At 46.0% G+C, this 16,318-nt stretch overlaps 9 protein-coding genes across 9 annotated transcripts; 7 read left to right on the top strand and 2 right to left on the bottom strand.

Annotated features, from left to right (window-relative positions):
* Positions 1 to 1,192: 1,192 nt before the first annotated feature.
* Positions 1,193 to 1,727, top strand: C8R40DRAFT_1074473 (uncharacterized protein; the record flags this gene model as incomplete). The annotated part of the gene is made up of 3 exons (XM_046226720.1): positions 1,193 to 1,297; positions 1,359 to 1,616; positions 1,680 to 1,727. The coding sequence occupies 3 exons, from the start codon at positions 1,193 to 1,195 to the stop codon at positions 1,725 to 1,727; spliced, it is 411 nt and encodes a 136-aa protein (XP_046079948.1).
* A 176-nt stretch (positions 1,728 to 1,903) lies between these two features.
* On the top strand, positions 1,904 to 3,842 carry C8R40DRAFT_1133074 (glycosyltransferase family 15 protein). Its single transcript, XM_046229262.1, has 12 exons — positions 1,904 to 2,106; positions 2,163 to 2,253; positions 2,302 to 2,476; positions 2,524 to 2,663; positions 2,711 to 2,751; positions 2,801 to 2,853; positions 2,901 to 2,974; positions 3,028 to 3,090; positions 3,145 to 3,237; positions 3,294 to 3,394; positions 3,448 to 3,619; positions 3,686 to 3,842. The coding sequence occupies exons 1-12, from the start codon at positions 2,044 to 2,046 to the stop codon at positions 3,736 to 3,738; spliced, it is 1,119 nt and encodes a 372-aa protein (XP_046079947.1). The 5' UTR covers positions 1,904 to 2,043; the 3' UTR covers positions 3,739 to 3,842.
* Positions 3,782 to 4,636, top strand: C8R40DRAFT_801074 (uncharacterized protein). The gene has a single exon (XM_046236253.1). It carries the CDS (start codon positions 3,968 to 3,970, stop codon positions 4,472 to 4,474), a length of 507 nt encoding a protein of 168 aa, XP_046079946.1. The 5' UTR covers positions 3,782 to 3,967; the 3' UTR covers positions 4,475 to 4,636.
* Positions 4,523 to 5,786, top strand: C8R40DRAFT_800965 (uncharacterized protein). Its single transcript, XM_046236252.1, has 2 exons — positions 4,523 to 5,043; positions 5,111 to 5,786. Exons 1-2 carry the CDS (start codon positions 4,798 to 4,800, stop codon positions 5,525 to 5,527), a joined length of 663 nt encoding a protein of 220 aa, XP_046079945.1. The 5' UTR covers positions 4,523 to 4,797; the 3' UTR covers positions 5,528 to 5,786.
* Positions 5,787 to 6,045: 259 nt separating this feature from the next.
* Positions 6,046 to 6,855, top strand: C8R40DRAFT_1060930 (uncharacterized protein; the record flags this gene model as incomplete). The annotated part of the gene is made up of 5 exons (XM_046225385.1): positions 6,046 to 6,090; positions 6,141 to 6,243; positions 6,312 to 6,372; positions 6,437 to 6,554; positions 6,616 to 6,855. The coding sequence occupies 5 exons, from the start codon at positions 6,046 to 6,048 to the stop codon at positions 6,853 to 6,855; spliced, it is 567 nt and encodes a 188-aa protein (XP_046079944.1).
* A 1,671-nt stretch (positions 6,856 to 8,526) lies between these two features.
* On the bottom strand, positions 8,527 to 10,125 carry C8R40DRAFT_1060844 (uncharacterized protein; the record flags this gene model as incomplete). The annotated part of the gene is made up of 5 exons (XM_046225382.1): positions 8,527 to 9,225; positions 9,281 to 9,366; positions 9,418 to 9,499; positions 9,574 to 9,626; positions 9,684 to 10,125. The coding sequence occupies 5 exons, from the start codon at positions 10,123 to 10,125 to the stop codon at positions 8,527 to 8,529; spliced, it is 1,362 nt and encodes a 453-aa protein (XP_046079943.1).
* A 797-nt stretch (positions 10,126 to 10,922) lies between these two features.
* Positions 10,923 to 12,659, top strand: C8R40DRAFT_800542 (purine nucleoside permease-domain-containing protein). The gene is made up of 3 exons (XM_046236251.1): positions 10,923 to 11,291; positions 11,349 to 11,539; positions 11,596 to 12,659. Exons 2-3 carry the CDS (start codon positions 11,375 to 11,377, stop codon positions 12,640 to 12,642), a joined length of 1,212 nt encoding a protein of 403 aa, XP_046079942.1. The 5' UTR covers positions 10,923 to 11,291; positions 11,349 to 11,374; the 3' UTR covers positions 12,643 to 12,659.
* A 703-nt stretch (positions 12,660 to 13,362) lies between these two features.
* On the bottom strand, positions 13,363 to 14,670 carry C8R40DRAFT_1163799 (FMN-linked oxidoreductase; the record flags this gene model as incomplete). Its single annotated transcript, XM_046230405.1, has 4 exons — positions 13,363 to 13,482; positions 13,532 to 13,845; positions 13,897 to 14,344; positions 14,395 to 14,670. The coding sequence occupies 4 exons, from the start codon at positions 14,668 to 14,670 to the stop codon at positions 13,363 to 13,365; spliced, it is 1,158 nt and encodes a 385-aa protein (XP_046079941.1).
* Positions 14,671 to 15,809: 1,139 nt separating this feature from the next.
* On the top strand, positions 15,810 to 16,151 carry C8R40DRAFT_1133002 (uncharacterized protein). Its single transcript, XM_046229261.1, has one exon. It carries the CDS (start codon positions 15,845 to 15,847, stop codon positions 16,130 to 16,132), a length of 288 nt encoding a protein of 95 aa, XP_046079940.1. The 5' UTR covers positions 15,810 to 15,844; the 3' UTR covers positions 16,133 to 16,151.
* Positions 16,152 to 16,318: the final 167 nt, after the last annotated feature.

Below are 16,318 nucleotides of genomic sequence, written 5' to 3'. Positions count from 1 at the left end.
CGCTTTGTGATGACAGCATGACAACATCGTAAAAGACTTTCAGATTGCTTTGTCGATCTCTTACTACTCATCTTGGGACGTCGCTCATCTTGTGAAATCATTCATATTGGGACGCTTTTCATATCGCCGCAGACTTTTTACTCTCCTCATTCTCATTCCATCACATTTGCTCACGTCGCACTTTCCAAATGGGACTCAATAGCATACCGATCCGAATTCAGACATTCTTTTCTTACCCATTATCGACATATGTAGTTCTCTATTTATACCGACTTTTGAGGAAGTGGCGTTGAATCGTTCGAATTCTACGTACTTACTCATACTCATTAGATTACCTGCCCACTAGACAATTGTTTCTAGATTATTCAAGTTATTGTAGGCTTCTTTTGTGACTCGTTGACATACGGCGAAGAAGCTTTATTTTCTTCTACATACAACGATAACATACTTTGTCAGACCATGAAGTTGAAGGCATGTTCTTTGAAAGCGAGGTATTACGAACTTTTTTGGTAGGGTGCTCGTCTTTTGTACTGAACTTCATGCATGAAGATTGATAATCTAGTTGCCCTCCGCAATACAATCTGAAGCATCCGGTAGAAAAGGATGCACGGATTAATGAATACCCTGTAAATACCCAGGCCAACGCAGTCCGCGACTCAAGCAGATCCTACTGCGAAATTCAATTATCCGTAGAAGATACTTTCAGGAAAAGACTCTTTTAGTAAGAAAGCAAATTCATTCCGTCTGCATATCCTCGGTCGGATTTCGCAGGAACATTTTGCTTTGATAGTCGCATTCAGAAAGCCACAGATATAAGTATCAGCGGGGCGGCCCATGTAGGGCGGCACGAAGAACAAGTAGAACTGAATGAAGGTTGGTCCTTAGACATGAGAAGGAATTAGATTCGGTAGATTCGCATTCGATGACCTTACGCTGTTCATGAACATGTTCCTGTGAGCTTGAATTGGACCGTTGACCTCGTGCGACAACTACAACCTTGCGTCCATCGGGGGAAGGGAACGACAGCGGGGATTGAGGTCCGTATTGTAAAATTTGCAAGTATGGGAGGCGTGATTGAAATGAATTGCTTGTAGACGGCGTCAGATGCAGTGCATGAATACAGGCAAGCCGAGGCATTTAAACAAGTAACTCACCATCTTCTATATACCCTTCTCGACCCCCACTAATAACCATGTTCAGCCTTCCAAGTGCATTCATTTTTGCGGTTTCTGTGGTTTCCGTATCTGCAGGAACCTTTATTTCACCCGCTGCTGATTCGACCATCTCGTCCTCTGGGGTGAGTCAACTGCGGCACTTGGTACGGGCTTCGTTGGTGTGACAGTCTATGTTGCTTCTAGACCTTCAACTTCACCTGGGTTTCTAGCCGTTATTTCGAGGAGTCAAGCCAGTCCATTTCTGTGCTCCTCCAGCCCTCTGCAAACTTCCCTGCAACTCTGGAAGGCATTGTTCTCGCAAAAGACTTGGCCCCCATTTCGATCGGTGTTGGAGAGGAAGGTCCGACGTACTATGCACAGTTGACCCCAGAATTTGTTGCGGAGTCATCGCAAACAGGCGAGTTCGCGTTGATTGTCATTGAAGATTTCACGGCGTTCGGGGTGAGTAGTTTTGAACTGAATTATTCCCCGACGATGTCAATGTTGCTTTGTTCATATATGTAGGGAAACGCAGCGATGAGCGTTGAGTATGAAATGATAACTTTGGCTTGAAAGATCCAGTGCAGGTTTGGGATGTAGGACCATTGTGTGCCGATTAGCAACGTACGAGGAATAATCATACTTCACGATGTTTACTACATAGTAGTCGGTGCAAGAGGAAAAAGTTCACAAACCGATATCCTGGCCCACGTGTTCTAAATTTATTACTTATACAGTTTCTGCGCAGCCTGAGATATCTACTAACATTGTAACAATGGAAGAAAACTGGCTTGCTTCTGACTGTCACCACGGCCTCATTGTACTTATTCCAATGCTTTAATCTTTTGCATACTTCGTTGGAGCCGAGCCAACAGAATTCATTGCAGTAATGGCTATCATGAATGGGACGCGTCCGATGCTCCGATATGTGTTTATGGTATTCATACTTCTGGTGCGGAAACCGAATGTTTTATACAGATCTTACTCAAATACAATATTTGGTCACAGGTAGCCTATCATTACATCCCATCCTCCCTACAAGATCAATATAACGCCTATACAAATTCCGACGAAGAATTGCGAACTGAACTTGATTCAGGTAGGCTTTCCAACGATTCTTCCATCACAACTTCGACGAATTCTGCAGATCCCTCGAACACCACACAAGGGTTGGCGAATGCTACCTTCGTCATGCTTGTTCGAAACTCGGACTTGGATGGTACCATAAGCAGTGTCAGGGCTCTAGAAGATCGGTTCAACTCCAAATTTGGATACCCTTATGTCTTTCTGAACAACGAACCATTCACAGACGAGTTCAAACGGTGCGTCTCGACTTCAAAGCTCTTAACCTCGTTTGACATCCTGCAAGACGGGTCTCTGTTCTGATACGCTCCGAGGTTGAGTTTGGCCTTATACAGCAAGAACATTGGTCACAGCCAGATTGGATTGACGAGGAAAAGGCTGAAAAAGCCCGAAAGAAAATGGTAGCCCTCAATATCAAATACGGAGGTGAGCCGTTTATTTGTTGCTTGAGCACTGGGCTGTAAGATGAACAGGTAGTGTTGCTTACCGCAATATGTGCCGATTCAACTCCGGGGTGAGTTGATATTTTCTTGTTGATCCATCCACTTAAGTGTGATTGTCAGTTCTTTTACAGACATGACCTGCTTCAAAAATACAAATGGTATTGGCGCGTAGAGTGAGTCCTGTTCGAAGCATGCATTGGTATTCTCATCTAGCCCACAGGCCGAACGTAAAATTCTACTGTGATATTAATCAAGATCCTTTCCGGTATATGGAAGAGAATAACAAGATTTACGGTCAGTAAATACCTGGTGGTCTAATGTTGAGATCATGACCGCAACCTTTCTAGGATTCACAATAACAGTGTACGAAATTTCAGCAACCGTTCGGAGTCTCTGGCCAACTGTAACCGGTGGGTACAGGCCACACCTGTCGTCGGTTGAGCTCACATAACAAAACACTGTAGATTTTATTGAAATGCATCCAGAATACATCGCCGACGACAACGCCATGGAATTCATTTCTGATAATAATGGAAAGTCGTACAACCGATGTCACTGTACGCAGTCTTTGTGGTTTGCATTCTCTGCAATCCAAACTGATCCGCCTTCCAAGTCTGGAGTAACTTCGAAATTGCCGACATGGATTTTTGGCGTGGAGAAGCGTACACTGCATTCTTTGAACATCTTGACTCTAAGGGTGGATTCTATTACGAGGTACGTTCATGTATCAAAGTCGTAGTAGCTCACAAATTGATGGGAATTTACAGCGTTGGGGTGACGCGCCTGTTCACAGTATTGCGGCGTCGTTGTTTCTCAAACGGGACCAGCTTCATTTCTTTGAAGAGATAGGATATCAGCACGACGATTGGGGTCATTGTCCCCTTTCGGACGGTATATGGGAGAAGGGAAGGTGTTCATGCTCGCAGAAGGGCAGTTTTGGTGAGTTTGGCGGATTTCGATCTTGTGTACTTGGGTGAATGATTGATCGTTCTCTTACCGCAATAGACTACGATCCGAGTTCCTGTATGCCTCATTGGGAAAAACTCATGAGTATTTAAGTCGATTTGAACATTATGTACGTATGTAGATTGGTCTTTCACTATGAAAAGTGAAGCCTCAAGCATTACCTGGGAGTATAAAATAAACCCTACTGATAGCGACTGATAGCGACTGATAGCGATAGGTTATCAGCAAACTTGACACTAAGGCGAAACTACACAACTGATTACTACTTAGTGTTGCCGGAAGGTGAGGGAAGGGTGGGGGACCTTACAGCATGTTCGGAAAATGAAGGGACCAACATTTACTCCATTCTGCATGATTCTATACTTGGCACAAGGTGTTTTGGTAGGTGTGAAGGGACGGTGCGGACATTATCATGCGAAATTTTCCACAGTGGAAGAGACCACCGGCTCAGGATTCAAGTACCCTGACCCAAAACATCCCGATGATGTGGGATTGCTCGGTAATGCACCTATTCCACCCACTCTCTTTGTTGGCTTTACTCCTCTGTACTTCTACTTTACAAACAGGAAACATTCCAAATATCGTCCCCCCTCATCTATAAACCCCTCCTACAATGACACCCAAAAGATGGTCAAGGGGTTTGTAAGAGATCATTTCAACAAGAAGGGTTATCCCTGGTTATCCTCGCCACACGGTCAAGTTCCTGGACCGGTACCCAAGGCAGAGGTTTTCCCCAACCCAACCCAACATCTAAGCCCCACAACTAGTCGCCTGCATAGGCTGCATTTAGCATATGATGGATTCAATTCAACACCAGGATGTCTTTGAGGCTTGTTAGCTTTGCTTTTCTAGTCCATATTCCAAACTAATAACAATATGACTTAGAGTTAGAGATTCTCTCTCCAGAGGAATTCACAGTGATTGAAGACATTTCCGTTACCGTGGAGACTAAGTACCCTAGAGTACCCCAGATGGCCGGGATGCAGGGTTGAGGAGAAAGACACGTAGCCTCACGTAGCTGACACTCGGTTGCAAGTGATCCACTGTGATCCAACGGGCAGCCAACCGGAAAAATCTTTCTCCCCAAAAGCTCGCCCTCTTTGATACTATGATTGATGAGTATCATTTTGTAGACTGTATATAAGACCTACATGGGCCTTCTATGGGGTATTGAGCTGCAGCCCTCTTCTCTTTTTCTCTGCTGGTCAGAGAATCATATTGAATCCCAAGCTATACACGTACTGCGAAGTTGCCTACCGTTTTTCACGCCCTCCTCCCCCTCCCCCGGACTAATACACAACTCGGAATCATTGCCGGAAATCATGCGTATTGTCTACGTCGTAGCTCTCACCATTGGGCTGCTCTCCCCTGCGTACGCAGTGCCCCGGCCTATTTCGGTATTTGTGGTTTAAAGTCGAGGCTGATTTTTTTTGACTGAACGTCTGCCATTTTCTCTTGATCCAGGTCCCAATCGAGAATCCAGTGGGGTCATTGCAGGCTCGTGGTCCGTCGGAGCCCCTTCAACCAAAGGATGTTGAACTGTACATTTCATTTACCGGGGCTTCGACGAAGAAACCTTCGGAAGACGAATCCAAGCTTGCAAAAGACACGGTGCAAGGTTATTTGGACACGATATATGACAAGCGACAGGTTTCTTTCCGTGAAAGTACTTTTTACTTCTTCCAGGACAACAAAGGGACCGTCCGGTTTAAGGTGATGGATCCCGTGGGGCAGCTGATCAAATCCCTCGGGATTAGGTGCGGCACTCCGTGTAGTGGGGTGGCCAGAAAGAAACCTTTAATAGCTTCTCAACCTGCCTTGGGACATAGTTATGAAGGAAAACTTGTTGAAGGTGTAGAGGGGTGGCCAACGCTTCCTTGAACTACGAGAGATAGGTTACTAGAAGATACAATTAGTGGTGCATCGGCATATCTCATTATGTGAAGACTGGGCATTTCCTTGATTTAACTTTCTAACATTGCCTCGTGTAAGTCCGCCGAAGCGTTGCGGCCGTCCGACGGTGGCTGAGCAGGTTCAGGCTAGCTGGCAGTGGTCGGCCCTTTGTTCTTGGCCGCTTTGATAATGCAAGCGCCATTTCTCGCTGGTAATTTTCCTCTGCAATTTTCAGTTTGCCCGAAGATGGACCGAATATTTCTCTGTTGGTTGTCATGATGATAAACGACAGTGACCTGACAACCAGCGCGAACCGTTGACTGCTCCTGGACTGCTCTTTTCTTTTTCTTTTCTTCGCTTCCACTTCATCTAAGAACAATCGAGACGGCTGGGACGTTCAGAATCACAATCGTTATCAATATCCTGGTCACACATCTGTCCTTGTTCAGATTCATACCGTTCTTTGTGCTGCCAGATTTTTCTGGTCCTCTTTAGCGGTACAAGTCATGGGTAAACTGGGCTGGATCCGCGTCGGATTATATAGCGCTTTAGTGTGTCGAGTATTTCTTACCACGATGATCGTCACTGACTTTGAGACCAGCTTGTATTCTCTTTTATTCTTCTCGCACTCTCCTGTGCCAGAATCAACTACACTCTTCATATTCCTCGCGGAGACCCTTTGAACGGTGGAAGAGATTTCTATGGTACCCCATATCAAGTTCAACTCTGTCATCATTCTGACATATATTTTATATTTTTCCTTGATCCACAGACCCGGTCATCCCTGAACTCATCTTCACGACGTTGGTCACAATGAGCTGGTCTGGACTTATGTGCGTGATTGGAAATCTGTAGACGTAGCATTTTGGACTAACTTTGTGAAAACTTTGTCCCAAGGCTCTTTGTATTCTTCGACGATGCTTTGAAATTGCGATTCCTCAGACTCTATGGCGACGAACTCATTGGTTTGGCAATTCTCTGGATCTTCTGGATCGGAGGAGCTGGTGCCGCATCGGTGAGTCGATTGCTTCTTCATCAGACAAATACTTCATCTCTTGGTGCTAATGTATCCCCAGAGTCTCTGGGGAGACTTGTCGTTCTGTCAACAGTTTGAGGCGTGCCGGATCCTATCTGCTCTTGAGGCGTTTGCATGGCTCGGGTGGCTTATATTGACTGCGATGATCGTGCTTTCGATTGTAGTGATATTACGATCACGAAATATTGGAGGCAAAGGTTTAGCGGAACCTTTGCCAACCCGCGTTGGTGGCGATGATGCAGTAGGAGGACGAAAGACAAATGTTGCAGTCGCGGTTTAGCAGTTTAGTCCCCATTCTTTGCTTTGGATTATATGTATAGTATACCCTTTCTTTTCTACTCTCGTGCGTGCAACTCTTATAGGTATACCCCCCGTTTATTGCTCTTTGATCGTATAATATCCTCTTCTGATCGCATTGTATTCTAATAAGGATTCTCGTGTTCACATCACGCTGGTGATAGCTTCAGTGAAAATCAAGACATTTGTGCGTCTTCGTCGTCACTCCCTGCGATCTGCAAGTTTGACTCCTTCATTCTTCCGCTCCACTTGGTCAAGTCCCACTTGCAATACCGCTTCGGCAAAAAATCTTAATTGAGCTCCGGCTCTGGTATTCTCTCGCATATATTTCCTGTATTCTTTCCAGACTTTGTTTAGCATGAAATTTTCCTCTTCCTTGTCTTCGTCCTCGTCAAACCTCGTGTCCCACTTCCCAGTCGAAGTATTGAACCACCAAGGCTTCCGGTCCTTCTTTCTTCCGGTCCTTCTTTCGCACGATTTTACTTAAAATCCGAGTTCTAATGTCGGGATTGTCAAACCACGAATCATCTTCCTCGTCTTCCTCTTTTCGTTCCTGGATCTTATTTTTCATTCTCTGTTTGACATCAGGCTCTAGATCGGAAAACCATTCATCGACCATCTGCTTATGCGAGTCTTTGTCTGCGGTTTTGTGCTCGAAGAACCGTTTTCCAAAGGCTGAAGGGTGGTTTCAAGGGAAGGGAGGTGTGAGGGGGAGAGTTTGCCTTGGGATTTTAGAGCACGGAGGATTGTGACTACGTAGGCACCGTAGGCTTTGTTGGTTTGTTCGGTGTAATCACCATCCTTGCACACTAAGAAAGAACTTGAATGTGGTTTTGATATATAGATACAGAACGAAAGTAAACATACTCAGCCAAACGATGCCAGGTCCATCCTGGAAAAATAACCAGCGCTTCCAGAAGGACGCGTTGTCCCACTGCTTTTTTGCAATCTTGGAATGAAGAGTTGAGAGGGACTTGTCTACCAGATCTAATATGGTAAAGCGCGCATAGACCAGCCCTAAAGTGCACAGCCCGCTGAGTTAGCAAAAACCTCACTTTAGCCTATAAGTGATAATGCTTGTCCTATGTATATTTGACGATCAGATTTTCTGAGACTCGACAGTCGGGCACCATTTACATCAACATATACATCAGTCGAGGCCTAATCTATCACTTAGCAAGGGCTTCCGGAGACCGAGAGAGATTTACACTGATCCTGTTAGTACGGTGTAAATAGGGCGCCTCTCTTTCACTCTGGTATATGGTTGGCAACCGAAATGGAATGCGTGAAGGGCAAGGATTCTGACTTTTGGGGTGAGATAGCGCAACTAGCTTTGTTTACCTACCAAGTGGATATGTTGGATATATACGAGCAAAGCCAGTCGATGTACGCCAAGATGTGGGGGTCCGGGGGCTCCTTCATCTGATTGACGGACCCGGTTGAGACTAGGACAGTCTTTTTTTCTACCAAGGACAATAAATTCTTGACCACGTCGGGCAGTGATAGTTATCCCCAGTTGTCCCCTGGTTGTCCTGCGACCAGTCAGGCCTCAGCTCTAAGCATGCTAAGTTGAGTATTAAAGATCTCGGTAAATTTAATAAGCACGTACGTACAATGAACCTCTATGTGAAGAAATAAATAAAACGATTCAAATCTAACAGATCTCTCTAACACCATCCAACCCACCAACTAATTTTCGACAAACATCTAATCTTTCTTTTCTTCTTTCCTCAATGATCCCTCCAACACCAACAGCTCGTTCCCACCACGGATCTGTATTGACATCTCCAGCAGCCTGAATTTCACGCCATTGGCCCTTGTAAAATTCTCGAAGCTTTCTCGGGCTGCCGCCTTTTGACTTGGAGAACAGTGCTTGTGATTCAGACGTCCAAGTTGGAGGCGGATTGCTAGGCGAATATCGCTGTACAGACGGATTCGCAGCCTCCGAGTTCGAAAGTTCCCAGGGGTGTACTGACACACCATTTGTAGCCATCAGCACCGCTGGTGGGACGGTAATTCGTCCTAGCTTGAAACAGCAGCGGGAGACACAGACAGTGTGCAAAGTATAGCCTTCCTCGATACCATTAAGATCGGATGCGAGGCGAGATGCCACAGCTGCATCAAACTTCCGTGCTTGGTTAGCCGCAGTTATGGAGGAAATCCCGTTCATTCCAGGTTGCGAAGCGGGAAGAGGAGTGTTAGATATAGTCTCCGAGTTTTCAACGATTGGAGCATGGAATAACGTTGTCATAGCCGGAGTTCCACCTTCTGCCGTTGCGCGTGGAGAGCCCTTACCCAAAGTCTTCCCTCTACGAGACTTATTCTTCGTCACAAAACGACCAACAACGTAGAACTAGACGAATTTCTTGAGGGGAACCGGCAATATGGACTAGAGATGTAACACTGACCCATTTTTCATCCCATGCTCCAATAGTAAGTCGAAGTTCGTACTTTGCAAAGACTGGGAGTTCCTTGATAAAATGGAAGTGTGTGGCTACAGACCGTTAGAGGCTGAAGTAGAAGGTCAACAGCAGATATGACTCACCAGCGAGTGGAATGATACCTCCAACGCGAAGGAACTGAGGAAATAGCTCCATGGCAGCCTTCATTCGAGCGCAGTCAAGAACCTTGCGTCGGTCATTATTAGTTGGTTCAATTTTAAATGCAGTCCGTAGGATATCGCGAGCAGAATCTAGCGAACCTTAGGATAAGATGAATTGCTCATGTGCATGTTGAAGTCGCTCTCATCCAAGGCTTGACAAGAGAATTAGGCGTTGGGTCATAAGAAACGAATGTAATAACGGTACTTACTGACCCACGATCTATACCGGGTTTCAAACTCGAAAGGGTGAGCACCGACAGGAGTTATAGATTCTAACCACTTCTCCATCCTCATTTCCATACCTTCCTTCTTTTTTTTCCCGCTCGCCCCTATCAAAGCCCAAGAGCTCTGCGTCCGAGCAATCATGTACTGCAGTCGAACCTTGGTCACAGGCCAGAACAACCGCCAGTGCCATCCTCCTGGTAGAGCTCGTACATTCAATATCAAGACAAGAAAGATAAAAGCCTTGAAGGTGAATTGAAGGGAACGAGATATACGAGCGCCTCGGGGTAACCAGTCAAGAACCTTTGCGGACCGCACGGAAGATAATAAACCAGGTAAGGAGAATAGCGCAAGTATTCCTTGAATCCGTGCGTGAAGGCTAGTGGCCGCGTTGAGACCTATTCTCTCTGCAATCGCGGTCGTCGACATTAATATCGTTTGGACCAAGATAAGCAGGAGTAAGCTCGTCGGGGTTGGGCGCCGGGCGGCTTGTGCCGAAAAACCCGTGCCGCGTGGCTTACATCAATCACATGCAATGATTTTGCCCTTTCTATAGTATCTACGACAGTGTACGACCGACTGCAGTTACCGGAGTATTTCCGCAACGATGGGATATACGCACCAGTCTTCGAACCAAGGTCAACTTGAGGGCGGCGACAATGCGAGATGCTGAAGAAAGTTAGGCTCTGGTGAGTATCTATTATGTACATGTTTTTTGTGGTGATCTTCGATTCAACTCTATTTTTCGATAGCAAAAGAAACTGAAAGTACAAGACGGCTATATAAGGTACCTATAAATACCCGAAAGTTGTCCATATGCAGTCCCCAAATCAACAGTCATATGTACGGACAGCAGATTCACAGGCACTATCTATACGACGGTGCACTAGGGTTTGTCATCCTGCGACGCGGCCTTTACCTTCGTACTTGGCACATGTAATTGAATTTTGCAAATGAAACGTATATGTACGGTCAATATACGGTGTATACATGTACTGAGGTTGGTGAGAACAAATTATTCTGTACCGTTAACAAAAGCAGAAGTCAACAGCTAGCACCATAGTCCCTATAAGAGACGCAAGCTGAGCGTGATGAGGTTAATGAGGAAGTACACAGAATTTATTCTTCCTAGGCACCATCAGAGCTCGTTAGCGGTTTTACTTGGAACAGAACGGAAGACGAATTTCACGGTCTCCCCATTAATGTGCGTCATATTGTACTGTGCTATTTTGCCTCGCTCCCTGATCATCGGATTCGGAAGCTACTTCTTTCCCATTCTGGTGGCTAATAGATTAGAAGATAGCACCGTAGAATAATAGAACAACGATTTGAGGTAAGCAAAGGTAAGAAAGCGGGATAATTTCTCCTGCGGACCAGTGGTCCAGCGACGGATCGTAAACTTCGTCCATCTTGACAATTTGAATCATTGTCGTCGGTTTTACCTGGCTTAACACGTCCTCATCAATACATGTTCCTTTTCCTTGATTGTATCAGCGAATCCTGTGCTTCGTTATCGAGAAAGAACGGCGCACTATAAAGGGAGACGCAGAGAAGGTTTTAAAATCCCGTCGGACTTTTACTTCATCCTCTGTCTGGTGAGTACAACCTTTCCTCTTCTCAGGTGTCGAAGAATATAACGTTCTCACCTTAAGTTACAGCTCTGAGACCGAAGTTCAAGATGGGAGTGTCACCGTTTACCACTTGCATCCTGAGCATCACCGTCTATGTGTATCTTCTGAGCCCCGTTTTGTGTCGAGCCACTCTGGATTTCGCCAAACCCTCAAACATCAAGGCCACCGGAACAGGAGAAAAACTTAAGCCAAAGGTATTCATAATTGACATGGTATGTCCGTTTCACCTTACTTTGCATCGTGAAATTGAACCCTTTCCATGTGTTAGTTCAAGCCAGAGGGAGCTATTTGGTACAATATACCCGAGTTCGACCTCCTCGCACGTAATGTTACCGTTCCAGGGCTCTCCCCGCTGTTCCCCGAAGCGCATTGCACCCAAGACGGCTCCATCTGTCAGGTTATCACAGGCGAAGCAGAAATTAACGCTGCATCATCGATTTCCGCTTTGGTGTACTCCAATATATTCGACCTGACCACAACCTATTTCCTCGTTGCTGGTATTGCCGGCGTAAATCCCAAGGTGGCAACGATTGGCGATGTAACCTTTGCTCGTTTCGCCGTCCAGGTCGCACTTCAGTACGAATTTGACGCACGGGAGAAACCAGCTGATTTCCCCACCGGCTATGTTCCCCAAGGTGCCGTTGCTCCCGATCAGTATCCGACGAGTATATACGGGACGGAGGTTTTTGAGCTGAACACCGCACTGAGGACACTGGCTGTGGGATTTGCAAAAAACGCGACGTTGAACGATACCACGGCAACGCAGGAGATGCGAAGCTTATACGCTAATAACTCTGCCTTCGCACCTGGTGCCTCCTCTGGACCATCGGTGAGAGAATGCGACACCGCCACGTCCGATGTGTATTTCTCGGGTACTCTACTTGGCGAAGCTTTCGAAAATACAACGACCCTTTTCACAAATGGCACTGGCGTGTACTGCACTACGCAGCAGGAAGACAACGCGACACTGGAGGTGCTCCTGCGAGCGACCTTGGCTAAACTTGCCGACTTTTCTAGAATTATCGTGATGCGGACCGCGTCTGATTTTGACCGGCCCCATGACGGGGTGAGCGCTGCGCAAAATTTGTTTGGAGATGCACCTGGATATCATCCATCGGTGGAGAATATCTATCTTGCGGGTGTTCGTGTGGTTGAGGGAATCGTGAATGGATGGAGTCAAACTTTCGAACAAGGTGTCAAGGCAGAGAATTACATTGGGGACATTTTTGGATCGTTGGGGGGAGTTCCTGACTTTGGTCCTGGAAGCAGTACTTCGTTAAGGAAACGGAGGACAAAAAATGCTCAATTCACTTAATCGGACGGATGAGAAAAAACTCATAATGTATCATCTAAATTATGACTTGCTGTTCACACTGTACATACTCATGTTGTATGATGGTAGTGGGGTGGTGGGAGGTGTTGCCAGTGTTCAATATTTTGTTAGCTTTGATAACCGAATGCAACGGAACCGTGACGGGGACCACCTGAGCCGCGTAAATTCCTATTCCCAAATGCCTCAGTGAACGACTGCACTCTGGATTGTGCCTTTTCTGGATGAAAAGGGAGTCATTTTGTCGTAATCCTTTCCCTTTCTTCATGACTTAGCTCTCAAAACAATAGGTACGTTGCTCACAGTAACATACTATCGCCAAACTAAATAGTGTCCGAGGTGAAAACTACTACCGGATAATATTTCATGAGATTCTCATTCTATAGTGTCTTGACGTTGCTTCTGTGTGCGCGGTCTATGCGGAGACGTTCTGGAGGATTAAAACAGATCGTACAATTTCTGTTAATGTGTTCACAATAGAACGAGCAGAATCTACTTCGAATGATGTCGATGAGGGCGACCCCCGGGGGGATCGCAATAGTGACGACGACAATGATGACGGACTTTGAGAGAGAGATTTTCTGGAGGTGAAAAGGGGTTAGGGAGGATTGAGGATTGATCGAATCAACGCATCGTGAGGAGATGGATAGCAGGTAGGGCCTCACCAAAATACCTTGAATCTACAGGAATATGTACCAGTAAAATTTACGTGCAAAATGGATAATCCGTGTATCCTCTACCGCTCATATCTCCAGGGATGTAGAATGTCGCTCTATCATAGTTATTGAGCGGGGAATCTTCTTTCAATCTAGTAGGAAGGTCCGGCTACGAAAAGAATGAGTGGTAAGTTTTTGCAACTTGAAAGACCGCCTACGTTGGCTATGAACAGCTTGCCAAAAGCAACGAGTTCCCCTCCCGAGTCTTTCTCCGCACCAGCCGGTAAACGGATACTTGCCTCTTCTGCTACCTTGAAAGCAGTTTCTCGATTGTACTTTCCAGCCGTAATCAGGGGGCGAGGAAGCCAGATATCCCGAAGGAAATCATTCGATAATGAAGGCGAGGCTTCCACATAAGCACCACCTGAGATGCCAGGTTCAATGACATGTAGGTAGGCGAATCTGGGATATAACACCTTCAACTGGGAAACAAGGTAGGTGAATGTTGGTTTTGGGTTCACCATACCCATACCTTATATCATGTTCATAAGCAGACATCGATATTGTAAACATGTTGGCACACCTTGAAAAGGTACCCACGGTCCAATTCTTATCCCCGTTCTCTCTTCGCCAACAGCATCAACTATCGCCCTAGTCACCTCCAGCGCAAATCTGCACCTATTCTCCACGGATCCCCCATATTCGTCAACTCTGTGATTGCTAACATCTTGGAGAAACTGGTCAATCAGGTACCCGTTCGCACCATGAATTTCTACACCGTCAAAGCCAGCTTTGTGCACTGCATTGTGTGCGGCTGTAGCGTAAAATTTCACATATTCCTTGATCTCGTCCTTGGAGAGCGGACGAGGCTTAATCTCAGGACCTTCACCTCCAGGTATCGGTATATCGGAGGCGGAGACAAATGGATACTCAGAATTTGCAGCACGCAGTGCCTCGACGTCCGCGGCACGTCCGAGAGCCCAGAGTTGGAGAAAAATAAACGAGCCTTTCTCGTGAACTGCTTCTGTAACCTAAAATCAAAAGTTCGTTTCACGATCAGGATGTCACGGCCCATAGAAACACTTGCCTTCTTCCACCCTTCTATCTGTGATTCATTCCAGATACCTGGAGCATGGGAATACAACCCCGCTTTCTGAGAAATGAACGTTGCCTCACTAACAAGTAGTGTTCCCCATGTGCTTGCTCGTTGACCGTAATACTCGACCATCACCTCTTGAGGGACATTGTCCTTGGTGCATCGCATTCGGGTGAGAGGAGCAAGCACGACGCGATGTTGCAAAAGATACGGTCCAATCTGAATGGGATTGAAAAGAGCTAGGGATTTAGAGGGTTCCATTACTGGAGAGGGCTGAAGCTGAGGGGATTCGATGGATAAGAAGGTTGCTTTATCAAGACTGGAATCGGGCCAATAGGCGATGCTTTCGCAAGGAAAGTGGGAATCGTATGCTGAAATAGTTGAGTCGGTTGTGCAATACCCAGTACGCCGACATCATCGTGAATCCTAAAATATCCTAAAATTCGCAAAGCGTATATGTAGTCATTCACTGAAAGTGGCGGATGCACCAAAATGCCTTGCTTTTGCAATCCAAGTATCTGACAAGGAGCGAATCATATCCCTTGGGGGAAAGCCCAGGTCTATGTAGAGAGAAAATCCCGAAGCTGAATCAAATTTTGCATTCTTCATCAATCACGAGAGTTGAGTTAAGTCTAGTATAAGTAAAGGCTGGACATTATACCTACCTGGACCAGGTAATGAGTCCATTCAATTCAATGGAGCCTTTCGTCTCTATCGGCGTTGCAGTGACATCTGATGATACCAACATTTTCTAGACTGTGATTCGCAATGGCGACATGGTGGACCTAGCACCTCCTAGCACATGCAAAAAATGTGGAGAATCTGTTCAGACGTATTCAAAGCGGGATGGACGCCAAATAAATGAAATGAAAAAAACATAGGTGCGTCACTTGCGGGTTTCCTTTCCCATGATGGGAAAACCACTGACAGGTCTCCGGGTCCACCGGCTGTTCGAGATTGAGTGACTCTGATGAGTTTGAAAACAATGGGGGGAAAGAAGTTCATGGCTCCGCCTCCCGCCTTCATCTGTTTGGAACGGTCAACACAGCGCGGAGAAGTTGCAAGTAAATTTACAGAAATTGTTGTTTATCGGTAGGCGAATAGTCACACTAATATTCGACATATCATGAAGGGACGCTCTGAAATAACGTCGATATTCACGAGTCTTGGACGTTAACTCGAATCCAAGGCGGACACGCACTCAGTATAAGTTTTGAGGATATCAAGCGATGAGCAAATTGAAGGTCATGTTCCATACTACTTGCAGGACACTTGTGTTTTCTTCAAGTTCTCCTTCGCCCGGAAGGGTACACTGGGGTAACACTTACTAGCCTACGAGCACTGGTTTTCTCAGCGGCGCTGCGGTAGGCAAGATTTTCTGATCAGAGGTCACCATGTGCTCTGAGGAAATTAGACTGTATTGAAAAAGAAATCGATGTACATATGTATGGTTTCATTCTACGAAAATGATTTGAACAAACGGACCGGTATCCAGGAAGAGCGCCCCGCTGATAAGTTAGAGCAAAAGATTGACGAGTGGATTCTTCAGCCCTCGGCAGCCAGTTTTAATCGACTGAGCAACTTGTCTTTGCTCATACATAGGCGTGTTAGGGCTTCAACGAGGCTTCAACGAGATCGAAGAGTCGAACGGATTGAAGCCAGCTTTGACGTCGTGGGTCACGAGAATGGCCGGGCCATCACCGAACCCATGGTTCGTTCCTAAGAGGGCTTATACAGTAGACTTTCTACCATTCTCCAAATCAGCAATAATCAATAATCTAGACATCTCATATTCGTTTGAATGGATATATCGACCTATGTACTATGGGGCCCCATGACCTTCCCCGGACCTTCGCATGAGGCATGAGAAGATGTATAAAATGTCTGCATCGTTTCGTTCTGTCAGCCG

The sequence above is a fragment of the Lentinula edodes genome, assembly GCF_021015755.1.
Source record: "Lentinula edodes strain Le(Bin) 0899 ss11 chromosome Unknown C8R40scaffold_62, whole genome shotgun sequence".
Taxonomy (NCBI): Eukaryota; Fungi; Basidiomycota; class Agaricomycetes; order Agaricales; family Omphalotaceae; genus Lentinula; species Lentinula edodes.
This window is presented reverse-complemented; position numbering and strand designations above follow the sequence as displayed.

Excerpts from the sequence above, each read along its gene's own strand:
- C8R40DRAFT_800965 (XM_046236252.1), top strand. The coding sequence starts at position 4,798 with ATGGGCCTTCTATGGGGTATTGAGCTGCAGCCCTCTTCTCTTTTTCTC. Across the intron at positions 5,044-5,110 it reads CAGTGCCCCGGCCTATTTCG|GTCCCAATCGAGAATCCAGT; the intron begins GTATTTGTGGTT and ends CTCTTGATCCAG.
- C8R40DRAFT_1133002 (XM_046229261.1), top strand. The coding sequence starts at position 15,845 with ATGTACATATGTATGGTTTCATTCTACGAAAATGATTTGAACAAACGG.
- C8R40DRAFT_1133074 (XM_046229262.1), top strand. The coding sequence starts at position 2,044 with ATGGCTATCATGAATGGGACGCGTCCGATGCTCCGATATGTGTTTATG. Across the intron at positions 2,477-2,523 it reads TTCACAGACGAGTTCAAACG|ACGGGTCTCTGTTCTGATAC; the intron begins GTGCGTCTCGAC and ends ACATCCTGCAAG. Across the intron at positions 2,752-2,800 it reads TGTGCCGATTCAACTCCGGG|TTCTTTTACAGACATGACCT; the intron begins GTGAGTTGATAT and ends TGTGATTGTCAG.
- C8R40DRAFT_801074 (XM_046236253.1), top strand. The coding sequence starts at position 3,968 with ATGAAGGGACCAACATTTACTCCATTCTGCATGATTCTATACTTGGCA.
- C8R40DRAFT_800542 (XM_046236251.1), top strand. The coding sequence starts at position 11,375 with ATGGGAGTGTCACCGTTTACCACTTGCATCCTGAGCATCACCGTCTAT. Across the intron at positions 11,540-11,595 it reads AGGTATTCATAATTGACATG|TTCAAGCCAGAGGGAGCTAT; the intron begins GTATGTCCGTTT and ends TCCATGTGTTAG.